We start from the raw sequence: 18,013 nt of genomic DNA on the forward strand, positions 1-18,013 counted from the left end.
CTCCAGGTGGAGCAGAACAACAGAGCTGGTTCCAGATGAGAGATAGTCTATGAGCGGAACAAAGTAGCAGTCCCAGGCCACCAGCTGCATCTAGGTGACAGCTACAATCCCAGGCAAAGGATGGAGTGGAGTATGACCCACTAACAGTGCTGAATGGGGAGCAGCATTACTGAAGGCTGCGTATACAGAGAGCAGCTGCTCCAGCTATGGAGGCAAAATATCTGAGGGGTTATAAGTAAGGCTGCGAGTCTGTCATGGATTCCGTGACTTTTTGGGACCTCCTTGGCTTCTGCAGCGGCCAATGCAGCTGGCCAGGGGGCCACCTGAGCATGCACCCCCCCAGCAGCAGGAGTTTGGGTGTGGGAGGGGGCTCAGGGCTGAGGTGTGGGGTGTGGGAGGGGGTGATGGCTCTGGATGACACTTACCTCGGGGGGCTCCCCAAAAGTGGACAGCATATCCGACTCCATGTGCTGCCTCCACCCACAGTACTCGTTGGCCATGGTTCCCTACCAATGGGAGTTGTGGAGTGGGCACTCGGGGCAGGGGCAGAGCGCAGAGCCCCCCTGGCTACGCCTCTGCCTAGGGGCTGCAGGGACATGCTGGCCACTTCCAGGAGCCATGCGGAGACTGCCAGCCCCCGGAGCACCTGTGTGGGTCCAAGGCCAGGTGCCACCGCATGTCCCCACAAAGCACCTGTGGCGCCCCTCCTGAACATGCCCCTGGGCTGTTCCCGCGCCCCCCCCCCGAGCACTCAAGTCTTAGTCGGGGGTATATAGTACAAGTCATGGACAGGTCACGGCCGTGAATTTTTGTTTACTGCCCGTGACCTGTCCATGCCTTTAGTAAAAATACCCATGACTAAAACATAGCCTTAGTTATAAGCCCCAGTCTTCATCTACCTAAGAACTTGTGTGCTGGCTCCCTGATCCAGCATCACCACAGAATGTCACTTTAGCGGGTCAGATAGCATAGCTTCAGAGCAGGCAGTCAGATGAAGGTTTTCCTTGGGACTTTCTGACCAAGTAACTGAGTGGAGAACTGGAAAGGTGACTGTGCTGCACCGGCAACTCATGGCTCTTATATGGGGATGCACAAAGGCTAGGACTCAAGTATCAGGGGGTAGCCGTGTTAGTCTGTATCCACAAAAGCAACAAGGAGTCCGGTGGCACCTTAAAGACTAACCGGTTTATTTGAGCATAAGCTTTTGTGGGTAAAAACCTCACAGGCTAGAACTGTGACCTTGGGGTAACAGTGGCAGAAGTTAGTAGTTGTTGTTAAGTTTACCCTGTAATTTCCTTTCCTTCTCCCCAGTAAAGTTTTCCTGTTTAAAATCTGGTCGCTGTGCTTGCAAGTGGGGAATAAATTGTCTATCAATGGCACCCAGAGTAAGATAGATGGATACAAGTTCCCAGGTAGTTGAGTGGGGGATCGAACTGGAGTTTTGTATGTGTTAGAAAAAACCCTAGGAAGTGAGGACCCAGCCCTTTATGCTGCCAGCATCACTGGCAGGAGGGTTACGAGGGCAATCCTACAACCCAGCCTTCCCTCTCACTGAATTGTTAATAAATCTGGATATATATCCATGCTAAGACATTGAAGAGCACCTCATGAGATGGATGTGGGGCATTTGAGTCAGGGAGTTCAGGAGCAATTAGGGCTGTATAATCTTTTCTGCAGACTCCAGCTGGGAGGGGATAAGAGAGTACGGGGCAGCTAAAGCCAGGCAGTGTCCCTACGAAATAGAGCCATGCTGCAGGGGCTAGAGCCCCTTTATAGGCACAGGTCCTCCTCATGGTTAGTGTTGGCCCGCAAAAAAATCCCTGGAAGTTTGGGGTTGGTCCCTGAGCCTGTTTCATTGGGGACAGACCCCAGTGGAAAGGAATGCTACCTGGGGCTCCTAGCTGAGAGTTCCTCTCTCTGAACCCATGCCTGTGTTGCTCTTTTGTGGGACAGGATAATCTGGCCCTCACTTTCCAAACTATTAAATTTCAGAGAAGCAGAATCATCTAGTGGTTAGACAACAGGTCTGGGATAAGCAGCTGTGGAGTACTGATCCTGGCTTTGCCTTGACTTGCTGTATGTCTTTGGGAAAATCACTTAAGCATCTAGTGTCTCAGTCTTAGTTTTATAACATGGAATAATAATACTGTAGATTACCTGTTTCACAGAGCTAATGTGGTCTAATTAGCTCTTATCCATCCAGCACTTCACCAAGTATAAATTGCTACATAAGGCCAACAATTATTATTGGCTTTTTAGTAATTCTCTTTGCCTTTAGTCCATTTGTTGTTTTGATGCTATTATCATAGCCTAGCATATTCAACAAAGAAACTACATTAAGAAAATGTCAAGATTTTAGAGCAAGGCAGTCTTGTCAGGAAATGGCAACATTAAGGTTGGAGATACAACATTAATTATATCTCCTTTTTCATGTGCATTATGATACAGTATTTTTAATTACACAATCATATACTCTCATCCAAATAATACAACAGAAGATCATATAGTTTATCTATAACCTAAGAAACACATGGGTAGCATCTTGTAATTTTAAAAATTCTTGTATACTTATGCTATTTGAGTTTCATGATAGACTCAAAGAGCTCAAGTTTATCTTAACAAAGAGAAGATTAAGGGGGCGACTCGGTTACATCAATAAGTAGCTATATGGGGAACAAACATTTAATAATGGGCTTGTCATAAATATAAAGGGAAGGGTAAACCCCTTTGAAATCCCTCCTGGCCAGGGGAAAGCTCCTCTCACCTGTAAAGGGTTAAGAAGCTAAAAGGTAACCTCGCTGGCACCTGACCAAAATGACCAATGAGGAGACAAGATACTTTCAAAAGCTGGGAGGAGGGAGAGAAACAAAGGGTCTGTGGGTCTGTCTATATTCTGTCTTTGCCGGGGATAGACCAGGAATGGAGTCTTAGAACTTTTAGTAAGTAATCTAGCTAGGTATGTGTTAGATTATGATTTCTTTAAATGGCTGAGAAAAGAACTGTGCTGAATAGAATAACTATTTCTGTCTGTGTATCTTTTTTGTAACTTAAGGTTTTGCCTAGAGGGATTCTCTATGTTTTGAATCTAATTACCCTGTAAGGTATCTACCATCCTGATTTTACAGGGGGGATTTCTTTATTTCTATTTACTTCTATTTTTTATTAAAAGTCTTCTTGTAAGAAAACTGAATGCTTTTTCATTGTTCTCAGATCCAAGGGTTTGGGTCTGTGGTCACCTATGCAAATTGGTGAGGCTTTTTATCCAACATTTCCCAGGAAAGGGGGGGTGCAAATGTTGGGAGGATTGTTCATTGTTCTTAAGATCCAAGGGTCTGAGTCTGTAGTCACCTAGGCAAATTGGTGAGGCTTTTTACCAAACCTTGTCCAGGAAGTGGGGTGCAAGGTTTTGGGAGGAAAGACGTGTCCAAACAGCTCTTCCCCAGTAACCAGTATTAGTTTGGTGGTGGTAGCGGCCAATCCAAGGACAAAGGGTGGAATATTTTGTACCTTGGGGAAGTTTTGACCTAAGCTGGTAAAGATAAGCTTAGGAGGTTTTTCATGCAGGTCCTCTAGGGTACACGTCTGTTTGGACACGTCTTTCCTCCCAAAACCTTGCACCCCACTTCCTGGACAAGGTTTGGTAAAAAGCCTCACCAATTTGCCTAGGTGACTACAGACCCTTGGATCTGAGAACAATGAAAAAGCATTCACTTTTCTTACAAGAAGACTTTTAATAAAAAATAGAAGTAAATAGAAATAAAGAACTCCCCCCTGTAAAATCAGGATGGTAGATACCTTACAGGGTAATTAGATTCAAAACATAGAGAATCCCTCTAGGCAAAACCTTAAGTTACAAAAAAGATACACAGACAGAAATAGTTATTCTATTCAGCACAGGTCTTTTCTCAGCCATTTAAAGAAATCATAATCTAACACGTACCTAGCTAGATTACTTACTAAAAGTTCTAAGACTCCATTCCTGGTCTATCCCCGGCAAAGACAGAATATAGACAGACCCACAGACCCTTTGTTTCTCTCCCTCCTCCCAGCTTTTGAAAGTATCTTGTCTCCTCATTGGTCATTTTGGTCAGGTGCCAGCGAGGTTACCTTTTAGCTTCTTAACCCTTTACAGGTGAGAGGAGCTTTCCCCTGGCCAGGAGGGATTTCAAAGGGGTTTACCCTTCCCTTTATATTTATGACAGGGCTCTTCAATCTAGCAGAGACAGGTGTAACGTAAGGCACGGGTTAGAAGTAGAAGCTAGACAAATTCAGACTGGAAATAAGGTGTAAATTTTTAACAGTGAAAGTAATTAACCACTGGAACAACTTAACAAGGGTCATGATGGATTCACCATCACAGACCATTTTTAAGTCAAGATTGGCTCTTTTTCTAAAAGATGTGCTGTAGGCATTATTTTGGGAAGGTTCTATGGCCTGTGTTATTCAGGAGATCAGCCTAGATGATCACAGTGGTCCCTTCTGGCCTTGGAATCTATGAACCTTTATTATCTGAGACGTTATATATACTGTAGTACCTGCTCTTCACCATATTGTAAAAGAGACACCCATGACTTCCTGAACACCATCTTGCAGCTGAGTCTGGCTCTGCTTTACACTGCCTCAATTTCCCCCTCAATGAGGTAACAATGAGGTCACTTTAACAGCCTGGTCACAGAAAAGCCAAACATTCTACTTTCCTTGACAGCAGTGTGTCTCCCTTTAATAAAGACTTCTGAAAGGAGCAATTGGAAAATTATTAAAGGCCCTTACTTCAGAGCCCAGACAGAATTCAAAAGTCCCTGGGTTCCAACAACAGCGTCTCCTGTTTAAGTTCTCAGGCTTCTCTGCTCTCTACTGAGCTCTACAGTTTTCCACCTGCTTGTTCAGAGTCTCTCCCAGACCTCTCTGCCTGGAGAGCCCTGTAATCCTGACTCTCCCTGCCTTAGGGGCACCACCTTCTGCCGAGTTCAGTCTCCCTGGGAACTCGCCTTCCCCCAGAGCTTCTCCTCAGGAGCCTCCCCAACTGAACTCTCCTAAGCCTTTCATTAGGCCCAAGTGTTCCTTACTTTAACTGCCTAAGTAGCTAGAAGAGACAAGGTGTGTGGGCTAATATCTGTTATTGGGCCACTTCTGCTGGTGAGAGAAACAGGTTTTCAAGCTTACACAGAACATTCCTTCTGGTATGTAGCTGGAAGGCAGTTATAACCAGGTGGACCTTGACTGGATCATTCTCTTCAGCAGAGCCTGTCACAGGTAGACTGGGCAGCTGCATCTCCTTAAAGGATCATCCCTGTGGCACACATGTAATTTAATAATTTTGTCAGTCTCCATGTTCTGTACATTTTCTTTTCAATTACCAGCCCCAGCCTTCCTAAGGTGCAGTGTGGAGGATAAGGCAGTTAAGTATGAAGCTAATTTACTTGAAAAATTTGGTGTCCTGTGTATGCCAGCAAAATAAATGTATTGCTCTATGTTCTACTTTATTCTGTGGCATATGTTGCATAGGTATTGTTCACTGTGTTCCGCCTACCCCTGGAATCTGACCCTCTGTCTTGTATCTTGTACAGTTATTTCCACTTCGTAAACTGAGGGTAAAATGCTGTTATTCTGACCTGATAGGGTGTAATACCCACTTTGCACAGTTGTAAATGAGCACACAAGTTGAAAGGCAGTGAATAATCAGGCCCTGCTTGTCTGGCATATATGCATTAGGAAATATATTACTGTGGTTTATTATTTGTATTACCATAGCACCTAGGAGCCCCAGTCGTGGACCAGGATCCCACTACACTAGGTGCTGTACAAACACAGAACAAAAAGGTGGTCTCTGCCCAAAACAGTTTATAATCTAAGTGGTAGCCTGAATAATTGTACACTTGTATTATTTGAGTATGTGGCAATATAATTAAAAACTTAATTGTAATACATACAAACAAGGGGGCAGAGTTGAGGCTTGATATGCAACATAATTTTTTCTATTTCCTGATTTTTATGCACTTAACTGAATAACTTTATTCATCTCTTAATTTAGTATTTCCTAGGATCCTCTTCCCACCCCCATGCTTCTCTTGCTTGTCTCTGCAAACCTTTAGAGCTCTGTAGAAGATTATGTGAGGAGCCCATGTCTCACCCCTGCACATCCATAGTATAATGGTCAGCATGCATCTGAATTAGCCCGACATATATGCAGCATGGCCTTCCTTCACTGCACAGTTTATGATCTTAGCAAGACATGTCAATGCAATGCACGAATCATATGTAATTTTCAATAACTTTTAACTCCCTCAACTCAAGACCAGTGTTTTCCAGGACACTCACTTGGATTTCTCTTTGATGGGGTGGGAACTTGGGCTTTACTTTGACCTGCTAACACAGGTTAAAACAACTATGGCCTTGTCCTCTTTAGGTTGATAACATGGATTAGTTTAATGCAGGTTAAAAATATACCTTTTTTGTAAGGTGGACAAGGCCAAAAGGTTCCATGGCTACACATTACTTTGTGCATCAGTCCTCGAAAGCCTCCTTTTCTGTGCATTGAAGTAGCACTGCTAGAGGAACTAAAACAGGAACATACGGGGAGTCCTTAAGGCACATAGATTAAAGGTCTAGAAAACATGACCTGTGAGCAAAGATTGAAAAAAATTGGTTTGTTTAGTCTGGAGAAGAGAAGACTGAGAGAGGACATGATAACAGTTTTTGAGTGCATAAAAGGTTGTTACAGGAGGAGGGAGACAAATTGTTCTTAACCTCTGAGGATAGGACAAGAAGCCATGGGCTTAAATTGCAACAATGGCGGGATAGGTTGGACATTAGGAAAAACTTCCTGTCAGGGGTAAGCACTGGGAGGTGCTTAGGGAGGTTGTGGAATCTCCATCTCCAAAGGTTTTTAAGAGCAGATTAGACAGAAACACCTGTCAGGGATGGGCTAGATAATATTTTGTCCTGCCATGAGTGCAGAGGACTGGACTAGATGACTTATCGAGGTCCCTTCCAGTCCTATGATTTTATGATAGACATTGGGTTGGTTCTCACTAATACAGCCCTGTAAACTAATAAACTCAATTGTAAACGAAGGGCCAAGTGCACCAGTACAATTCGCTGCTTTGCATTACACCAGTGATGCAAAGTAACTGTAAGCCCAGTTTAACTGGCTGGTGCTCTCTGGTGCTGGTAACCAGGAGGAGAGTGAGTTTGTGTGGGGAGGGGCGGAGGGTGAGAAAACCTGGATTTGTGCTGGAAATGGCCCAACTTGATTATCATACACATTGTAAGGAGAGTGATCACTTTAGATAAGCTATTACCAGCAGGAGAGTGGGGTGGGAGGAGGTATTTTTTCATGCTTTGTGTGTATAAAAAGATCTTCTGCAGTTTCCACAGTATGCATCCGATGAAGTGAGCTGTAGCTCACGAAAGCTTATGCTCAAATAAATTGGTTAGTCTCTAAGGTGCCACAAGTACTCCTTTTCTTTTTGCGAATACAAACTAACATGGCTGTTACTCTGAAACCTAAAAATTATTTGGGGTTAACACAAAGAATATGGAATATAAATGAGTCAGAATAACTTGGAGTCTTTACCCTAATGTGCAATAATATGTGTATTCAAATCTGAAATCAGATATTAACTAATTTATAAAGTGTTTAGTTTTGTTTCTGTGATTTTGCTCAACATCTGATTGATCTTCCAGTCTGAAAAATGCCAAACCATTAAACCAATTCTCCGTTGCTAATGTTTTGTTTAGTTTGGTTTCTATGGGTTTGCTCAAGACATGATTTATCATCCAGTCTGAAAATACCCCAAAAGTGAAACCAATTCACTGTTGCTAAAGGCATTATACTTTATTTTAATTCAGAGAAAGCTGATTATAATGCATTAAAACTTTTCTTCAAGCAAGCAGAACATAGTTCTGTAATTAGAATTATTTTCTATAACAGCTTTATGCTACCATTTCCTTTTGTGTGATTTTTGAACCCAGACAAAGCAATCAGCTATAAGCCATTTACGCTTTCATTTCTGTGTAGATTAAAATGTGGTTTTACAATCCCTCAGTAATGTGGCAGTCAGTATTAGCACAAGCCTGTAATTCATACAGAAAGGTATTCCCCAGCTACCTGGTAAACATAAAAGTCAAAACCAGCCTCTGATTTACTTCAGAATCAATCAGCATTTTGTGGTATGTCATTTGCCATTGAGCAGATAAAGAAGTTTTCTGAAGTAAAATTACAGTGCTAACGCGAAAAAGCTAATCTCCACTTGGCTGATTTGCCATGTGCCCTTCCCCCTTCTCCCAAACCTGCATAACTTTATCTCAAAGATTTGTTTTTCAGGTGACTGGTATTTCATTTCCTGTCAACTCCAATTCTTACAACAATAAATCAAAATCATTAGTAACATGAAATGTCAAATGGAAAGGAGTTAAAAGGGAATATTTTATTTGTTTTAAAAAGGATATTTGGTCTGTAGAAGGGAAAGTCTCAGGGAAGGAAAGACATTTTCACCCTCAAAAGAAAATCCATCGGAGTTTAGGAGTTGCTACATAGAGTTCTATTCAGAACTTTGGCAGATAGGTTGGTCTTATAATATTCCAGCTACTTGGTACAGTTGGAGGAACTCCTACTCCTTGTTTCTTAACACAAAGGTAGGTAGCTTAAGCAGCTGCTGATGGGGAGTGGCATGGGTTGCCAGGGTAAGAAGCCTTCAACTGGTAGGAATGGCCAGTTGTTCCTTCATGTGATAGGTACACATCTCTCATCCATGCTGACCTCATACATTCTGCTCTAAAAATCTCAGGCAGTGCTGTCGTACTGCACAAGGTCAGAACAACTGTTACCAGAACCCTATCACTCAGGCCCTGAGAGAGGTGCCAGACACTCAGGTCTCAGTCAAGTAGTGACTATGCAGGAAAAATGTCTATAGTCATGGCTAATGATGTTTCAGCCAACCAGGACGAATGTGGTCTAACCTAGTGGTTGGAGTGGGTCAGAGTCAGTAGTCAGAAGCTGGACCCAAGTGACAAACTGGAGGTCAGGAACTGGAGCAAACGGGAAAGCTGACAAAGCAGGAGAAGGAGGAATAAGGTAAGGCAGGAGAAGGAGGAATAAGGTAAGGCAGGAGCAGGCACAGTGGTGAGCAGGAGCATTGAGAAGCCCGCAAGCTTCTGATGCTCCTGGCTTAAGAACCAGCCTGCTGGCCACTGCAGCCAATCAGGCAGCATGGCCAATTAATCAGCTTGCTGTCGGGCAGTTTTACTGAGGAGGATATTAGCTCTGCTCCAGGCATGACTCCTGATAGTACCTCCCCCTTTCCCTGAGAAGTATGTCTAGGGCCTCAGGACCAGGTTTCTCAGTGTAAGCATGCTGAAAGGAACACATGGGTGTGTTCTGTAGGTTCCCATGGATGTTGGTCAGGGCCCAACCCATTCAAGTCAATTAGATATTGTAATTTTCCTTGGACCCAACAAGAATCTAGAATCTGCCGAAGCACATATTCTTCTTGGCTCCGAACGGTTATAGGTGGCAGAGAAGAGTAGTACAACGTGGGAAGGGATCCTTGACTAATGATTTTGGAAGAGGGATGTGGAAGACTGTGTGAATCTTGAGGGAATCTGGTAGCTGTAACTTGAATTTAACCAGGTTAATCTGTTTTGTAATCTGGAAAGACCCCAGATACTTGTAGTCAGGCTTCACAGAGGGGTCAGTCCACCACAGATTCTAGGTAGACAACCACAGCTTATTCCCTACCCAGAAGCCAAGTGTTGGCTGGTAGGACCAGTCAGCATATCATTTGTAGGATACCTTGGTATCTTCTAACTGCCTCTGGAGTTCTTGGTTCACCTGCTGGATGTGGTCTGTGAATTCAGTAACAGCAGGCAGCGATGATTCCAAGGGCATCTCTGGATGAGCACAAAGATGGAAACCATAGTTAGCAAAGAAGAGAGTCTGCTTGGTAGAGGCCTATGGGCATTGTTTTAAGCAAACTCAGCATGAACGATCAGGTACAGCCAATCATCTTGATGGTAATTTAGGAAGCAACGTAGGTACTGTTCCAGGACCACACTGACCCACTCTGCTTGCCCATTGTAGCTAGGATGATAGGCTCTTGAGTTCAGGACCTCGATACTCAAATGGCGTAGAAGTGGGATCCCCAGTCAGATACCACATTTGTAGACAAGCCATGGAGGTAAAAGATATTGCTCACAAATAGGCAGAGGAAAGCACTCAATGTAGAACAAAATGTGCCATCTTGGTTAAATGGCCAACCACCACTAGAATGGTTGTGTGGCCTTGCAAGTGTGGTAATTCCATGATAAAGTCCATGAAAATGATGACCCAAGGCTGAAGTGGATTGGGTATGGGCTGGAGGAGACCCAGCAGTCTTGAACAGGGGGTCTCGGTCACAGCCGCACAGCTCACAGGAATCTACATAGGATGCAACAGAGGTGCTTGTGACAGGTCACCAAAAGTTCCTGGAAACCTGGTCATGGGTCTTGGAATAGCTGAAGTGGCCTGAGAAGTGTTGTGGCAGAACTGTAGGACTTGAAGCCAAGTGGCCCTTTCAGGAACATAGATGTGTCCCTCATTGTGTAGGATCCTGTCCTGGAAGGTGAAGAATATAGAGGACTGGTCTTGATGATGGTCTAAGGCTGACAGGTTTGGATGACAAGGGGATTGCTAGATAACTGAAAGCAGACGGAGGCTGTGGTACCAGAAATGATGTTTGAGGGCTTGAGAAGTGTGGACATAATCTCCTCACCAGGTTTGTAGTATTCACGCTTTCATGACAGTACATCAATACTTCCAGTTCCTAGTCCCTGGCCCGTAGGTGACCACAAACTCAAATCACGCAAAGAAGAGGGAACAGAGTGCCTGCGGCTGGTTCAATTACCTGGCCATTTTTAGATATTGCAAGTTTTATGTTATGTCAGGACTTGGACTGGAAACCCAGCACCCTGCAGAAGAGGGGACCATTCTTCAAAGACTGCTTTGATGGCCATCAGTTCCTTGTCCAGGATGTCATAATTCATCTCAGCAGGAGTGAGTTTTCACCCATAAAAGGTGCACAAGTGAAGCTGACCAGCAGGAGCAGTGGGTTGGAAAAGTACTGCCCCTACCACAAAATGCGAAACATCTACCTCCACTGTAAACAGCGTGGCAGGGTCTGGGTGGATCAAGATGGGAGCTTTCAAATTATCAAAGGCAGCCTGTGCTTCCGGGACCAGGAAAAACAGGTTCCCTTTCGCAGCAAATCCGTGAGAGGAGAAAACCAGCTCGGCCTGGACCCACTCCCAAGGGCTGGGGACCTGGCATTTCCTAGCTCTGGTTCCACCCAAGTCTTCACTGTGCACATCAAGGCAAGATGGCTAAGTTCCCCACAATATAAGCAGAAGCCTAACTCTGGTGTCGGTGCTTCTCCAAGTTGGAGAGGTGTGGATGAACCTGGCTGGCTTGCACAAGCTCTGATGCTTGGGCAGACCTGCACATTTGGGTTGTCGTGGGCAGGATGCATGGCAGCCTCAAGAAAATCAAGGTATGCTCATAACACTGATTCTCTCAATCAGATTGTTCCAACTGGACAGAGGCTCCCCCTGTGCAAGCTCATCCTTTATATCCTCATTTAACCCCAGGTGGAAATGGTGGTATTGTGCCCCCTCATTCCACCCAGTGTTGGAAGCCAAACAACAAAACTCAGCAGTATACTTGCCAATGAGTCGGCCTAAGGTCTGCACATGGTTGGGGGTCATCAAAGATAGTGGGCATAGTTTGAATGAATTCCTCTAATTGTTGCAAGATGAGGCTGGACTGTTCCAGGAAAGGAAGGGGGAAGCCCTGGCCAAGGCCTCCCCAGTCAACAAACTTAAGATGAGTCCCACGCAGGCCTGGTCCATGGGGAATGATTGAGGGCACAGTAGGTACAGGAGCCGACATTGGTTCAGGGACCCTGAAACTTGTCCCAGTCTCCATTAAATTTGTTGGGCCGTGAAATCTTTGGCTCTGGGAAGGGTGGAATAGGAGGAGCCAGGAGAGCAACCTGTGCCTGCAGGGCTGCCTTCTGTGTTATTCGCACCTGAAGGTTTTGAATGGTGTCCACCAGTCCTGCTGGGGCCTTAGTAGGGTCCATGCTAGCGCCAAGGACTCCTGGCCCTAATTTCGAGGGCTTCTCAATCTGCTAGCCAATCAGGAGGAGGGCATTCTAGCCTAGTAGTTGAAGTAGGTGTCAGGCCTAGTGGTTGGAGCAGGCATCAGACCCCGAGGACTAGGGTCAGAACCAGAGTCAGTGGTAGGAAGCAGGACCCAAGGGTCAACTGGAGGGCAGGAACTGGATACCAGAGCCAAGAATCTAGCTGGAGTCAGTTGTCAGGAGCCAAAGCCAAGGATCAAATCGAAGGTCAGGAACTGGAGCAAGTGGAGTATCAGGCAAGGAGGGGTTCAAGGCAGAGGCAGGCAGAGGCAAGGCAGGAGCAGGAGAAACAAGATAACATAGGAGCAGGCACAGTGGTGGGCATGAGCATTGCGAAGCCAGTGAGCTGCTGGTGCTGCTAGCTTAAGAGCCAGCCTGCTGACCCCTGCAGCCAATCAGGGGGTGTGGCCAATCAGGCAGCCTGCTGAAGGCCAGCTATCCTGATGAGACTGCCTGGTGATTAGCTCTGCTGTGGGCCCTAATTCCTGACATGATGATACTATGACACAGCATGTTGGCAGGTGTTATATATGAAACACAAAACACACATCCATGATTTTCCAGTATCTCTGTGCAATATGACTCTGCCTGTGCACAAACCCTTAAGGTGAGACATAGTGCCAATGAGAATGGCTGCTCTCTGTATCCCGTGATTCAGTTTGTGGTGTCTGTTCCACTTCCAGCATGTCCACAGGTTCAGACATTTCAGGTGAGCGGACAAGTCTTCCTCAGGGCCATGGATCCGTTCAGCTCAGACCTCAGCTACAGTGGCATAAATCTAGAGTAATTCCGTTGATGTTGGTGGAGTTACCACCAGATTTACATCAATGTAGGTGAGATGAGAATCTGACCTCTGGTGAGGATGGGTTGTGTGAGGAGACCTTACTCGGATCTTCAAGAGCTAGGTTGTGTATAGCCTGTTACACTACCTCAAAGGTTGGAGCAACAGCTTGCTCTGCTGCCTGTTTAAGCTCTCTACTTCCAGTCATGACAGATGCAGAGAGATGTAATAATTGAAATGTTAACCAAACTTTTGGGAGATGCACAGAAGTGCAACAGAAGATCATGCTCTAAAAGAATGGAAAGAGTTTAAATATGTGACAACCCTTAAGCAGTACCTTATTTCACAAAGCATGAGTCTGGGAATAGAAGTGAGACTGTATAAAGCTGTTTGATTAAAATAATCTAATAAAGACTTCCCTGCCTCATATTTTTGCTACAGATTTTCTAGATGTAACATATTTTTAGGGACTCTTAGAAATTAGAGGACAACATACTGTAGTACTGAAGATGTCCCATAGATAGCATGCACAATTGCACACCACACAATATGTGTCAAAGACATATTACTATGGTTGTTTAGTAGTCAGTGGGTCAGATCCTCAGGTGGTGTAAACTGGTGTAGCTCCATCAGAGATAAATCTAAGCAGACTTATTTTATATTAAAAAATAAATAAGCCGTTCATCATTGTACCATTTGGAAGAGGAAAAACAGCATCTTGTAGAACTACACTGTTCAGAAATTAAAACCAGTGAGTTCCTGACAGTGTTTTCTGATGGAAAAAAAATATAGCAATGGCATGGTAAGTAGAAATCCATGGAAATTACCCTTTGTCCGGGTAATAACCACATTATATGGGTTAGCTGGCTAAACTTTGGATCTACAGTGCTTAAGACGGAGTAGAATTTGGCCCTTGGAGTTTTCCACAAGCACTTCTTGGAAAGGGTTAATCAGAAATCAATCAGTGACCATGGAGAATTTAACACTTTATAAAATGTCATTATATATGGAGAACATATGTAATGGTGGGCAGTGTAATCCCAGTTTTATTTTCTCTGCTGTGTGAATTCAGGGCCATAATACAAGATATGGGGTAGATATGTCTTAATGGGAGCTGGATATATACACAGAGTGGGGAATATAACCTACATGATAAAAGGTACCAATCCTGCAAGGTAATACTTGTGGATGCAGATTCTGGACTTCAGAAAGGCAGATTTCAACTGACTCAGAGAAATAGTAGGCAAGGTGTCATGGAAAGACCAATAAGGAAGAAAAGGAGTTGAAGGGGGCTGGCAGTTCCTAAAAGATGTAATACTAGAGGCTCAACATCAAGCTATTCCGATGCAGAGGAAATATAAGAAGAGCCACAGGAGGCCAATGTGGCTGCACAAGGAGCTATTTAGCCATCTAAACACCAAAAGGTGCGTGCAGGAAATGGAAGGAGGGGCATGTCACCAAGGAACTAGCTGTCATCATGGGACTAGCGTGAGCACGTAGGGACAAAATCAGGACAGCCAAGGCAAAGAATTAATTACAGCTGGCAAGAAATGTTAGAAACGACAGGAAGGGGTTCTTCAAATATGTCAGACAAAAAAGAAAGATAGAATCATAGAATATCAGGGTTGGAAGGGACCTCAGGAGGTCATCTAGTCCAACCCCCTGCTCAAAGCAGGGTCAATCTTCAATTTTTGCCCCAGATCCCTAAATGGCCCCCTCAAGGATTGAATTCACGATAAAGGATGGTGTGTCCCCGCTGCTCAATGGAGAAGGTGAGCTGGTAACGGAAGATGATAGAAGGCAGAGCTGCTCAAAGCCTGCTTTGCTTCAGTCTTCTCCCAAATAATGATATGACCAGACAATTAGCAAAGTTACCATAGAAAATAAAGGGGAAGGGATGCAGACTGGGATACACAAAGAACATGTCAGAGATCTTCAGACCAATTTGAATGAATTCAAGTCAGCAGGGTTGGATGCAATTCACCCAAGGGTACTGAAAGAATTAGCTGAAGAAATATTGGAGCCACTGTCAATAATATTTCCAAACTCATGGATGACAGGAGAGGGCCTGGAAGACTGGAGAAGAGCTAACATAGTGCCCACCTTTAAAAGGGGGAAAAGGAGGAGCCAGGAAACTATAGACCAGTCAGCCTGACTTGGATACTGGGGAAGCTACTAGAGTAATGTATAAAACATTCAATTTGCGAATACCTGGAGGATGAAGGAGTAATCTCTAGCAGCCAGCATGGATTTACCAAGAACAAACCATGCCAAACCAGCTTGATTTCCTTCTTTGACAGAGTAATTGGTTTGGTAGATATGGGGAATGTGGTGGACATAATATACCTGGACTTCAGCAAGGCTTTTGACACAGTCCCAAAGATATTCTGATAAGTAAACTGGAGACATGTGGGCTCAACAGAACTACCGTTAAGTGGATACATAATTGGCTAAACAACCGCAAACAAAGAGTAACTATTAATGGAATGATGTTGGATTGGAAGGAGATCTCAAGTGGGGTTCCACAGGGATCTGTTCTGGGAATGTTGTTAACATCTGTATTAATGACTTAGATGTAGGCATAGAGAGCATACTGATCAAGTTTGCAGATGACGCAAAGCTGGGAGGGTTGCCAGTACTTTGGAAGATAGAGCTAAAATTCAGAGGGATCTCGATAAATTGGAAAACTGGTCTAAAGACAACAAAATGAAATTCAACAAAGACAAATGTAAGGTGCTACACTTAGGGAAGAAAAAACAAATGCACAAATACTGAATGTGGGAATACTGGCTTGGAGGCAGCACTGCTGAGAAGGATCTGGGAGTTGTGGTGGATGACAACCTCAGCATGAGTCAGCAATGTCATGCTGTTGCAAAGAAAAGCAAATGCAACTTTAGGTTGCATTAAGAGAGGCATAGCATGCAAGTCACAGGAGGTGACAGTACCGCTCTGCTCAGTGCTGGTTAGGCCTCAGTTGGAGTACTGTGTCCAATTTTGGTCTCCAGTGTATAGAAAGGATGTAAAGAAACTGGAAGGATCCAGAGGCAAGTGACAAGGAAGATCAAAGGGATGGAATGCAAGTAATAAGAGCAAAAGCTGAAGGAACTAGGTATGTTTAGTTTGGAAAAGAGAGATTAAGTGGGATATGATAGAGGTCCTCAGATACTTGAAAGGCTGCCATAAAAATGGAGAAAAGTTCTCTTTGTGCCATAGAGAGCAGAACAAGAGGCAATGGGTTCAAACTACAGCATAGCAGATTTAGATTAAATCTCAGGAAAACCTTCCTAACTGCAAGAACAGTAAGACAATGGAACAGACTGCCTAGGGAGGTTGTGGAAGCTTCTTCACTGGAGGTTTTCAAAAGGAGGCTGGATAACCATCTGTGTTGTATGTTTTAGACACAATAAACCCTGCATCTTGGCAGGGGGTTAGACTAGATGACCTTCGCAGTCCCTTCTAACCCCATGATTCTATGATTCACAACTTATGACTGCACTTATCTAAATACCAAGCATGGTTTTTATAGGCCTTATTTTTATTCCGGATACTTGCCAGGGCAATTTATGACTTCAGAAGATACATACTCATTTTAAAATACATAAATCCCAAAAGGTTTTCTAAATACTGCCCAGCAATAAATCAGTGTTAAAAGTGGTGATCTGTGTTTCTCAAAATCAAAATGCCAGGTGACGTCCATGGGCCCAATTCTGCTTTCCTTATGCACCCAAGGGAGCTGCTGTTGTCAGAAGGAGGTGCGGGGGCACAAGGAACACAGGGTTGGGCTAGTATTGGTAGCACTGGAGAAAACAATCTGTTGCATTTGAGCAAACTGTAATCTTACCGTGGGCAGATCTACCTCTGTTAGATAACGGAAGGGTCTGGCTGTTTTTTTGTTTTTTTTTAATAGCTTGCCTTGCCAAAAACAACTCACTGAATTTAATTGAATTGAATAACAGGTTTTTTTTTTTTTCATTTTCATAATTATTTCTTCCAGGTATTCTTTTCAAGATGAAGAAGACATGTTCATGGTGGTAGATCTGTTACTTGGAGGGGATCTGCGTTACCACCTACAACAGAATGTGCCTTTTAAGGAAGGAACTGTTAAATTATATATTTGTGAACTGGCACTTTCACTGGATTATTTGCAGAGATACCAAATAATTCACAGGTAAGTGAACAGCATTCATTCTATTAGGAGAGAAAGTGTAGACCATGCCACAAGTGAGGACTTCTTTACTTAGCCACACTGGGATTTATTTACTCCACTTGTACAGTATGTGTCTCATTTATTACATTGTTGGTTTTGTGTAACTAAATTTTGCCTGGATACAGATGCAAAGTTCCTGCTGCATAAATGTAAACAGGAGTTGAGTTTGGCCCTGGTGTGGTTTATCCCCTCTTCTCAGCCTTGCAATATTGTTGTTTCCACACTCCGCTTTCTTTGTTATACTCCCTTTGTTTATCCTCTTATCCAAGAGCTGTGATGCATGCTTATTTAATGTTAGACACAATACTCTGAAGGCCACATGTTTTAATTTTTCTTAATTCCCTTATAATTTTCCTGAACACACACATTTGTAAATCAATAGAATAACTGTCAGCAGGGAAAAAAAACAGAGCATCACAGTGACTGATGATGGGGAATTAGCTGTCAGTTTCCAGACAGCTAAAAATGTGCATGGAGTAAAATAAAAGATATAGAAAGGAACAGAGTGGCAGAAATTACAGGCTCTGTGTTCTTTCCCTCTCTGTGGCATTTCCTATGCTGCAATGATCTGTTTGTTAGTTTGCTGTCTCTTAAACTATTTAAAGAGTCACAATACCAGTCAGTGTTAATGATGCCTCTTTGTCAAGCATGCCCCACATCAGGTATCTCTCCATTTTTCCTGAATGATTCTAAAACTAATTTGAGCATGGAGGTGGGTTCCCTTGTGATGGCAATAATAGCAAACTGTGGAAGAAAAAAATCCTGGGCCTGATTCTGCTCTAACTTGCATTGGTTTTACAGTGGTGTAATACTATTGAATTCAGTAGGCTTCCTCTTGGTTTACATTAG

The 18,013-nt window shown here is 43.8% G+C and overlaps 1 protein-coding gene across 4 annotated transcripts in view; it reads left to right on the forward strand.

Moving 5' to 3' along the window:
- STK32B (serine/threonine kinase 32B) overlaps nucleotides 1-18,013 on the forward strand; it is a 251,940-nt gene that overhangs the window by 131,513 nt on the left and 102,414 nt on the right. For all 4 annotated transcript variants that reach the window (XM_048848884.2, XM_048848883.2, XM_048848886.2 and 1 more), the window contains one exon: nucleotides 16,952-17,125. In XM_048848884.2, the coding sequence (XP_048704841.2) occupies nucleotides 16,952-17,125 (174 nt within the window). The remainder of the gene's footprint in view (nucleotides 1-16,951; nucleotides 17,126-18,013) is intronic.

Source organism: Caretta caretta, chromosome 4 (genome assembly GCF_965140235.1).
Source record: "Caretta caretta isolate rCarCar2 chromosome 4, rCarCar1.hap1, whole genome shotgun sequence".
In the NCBI taxonomy this organism is placed as follows: Eukaryota; Metazoa; Chordata; order Testudines; family Cheloniidae; genus Caretta; species Caretta caretta.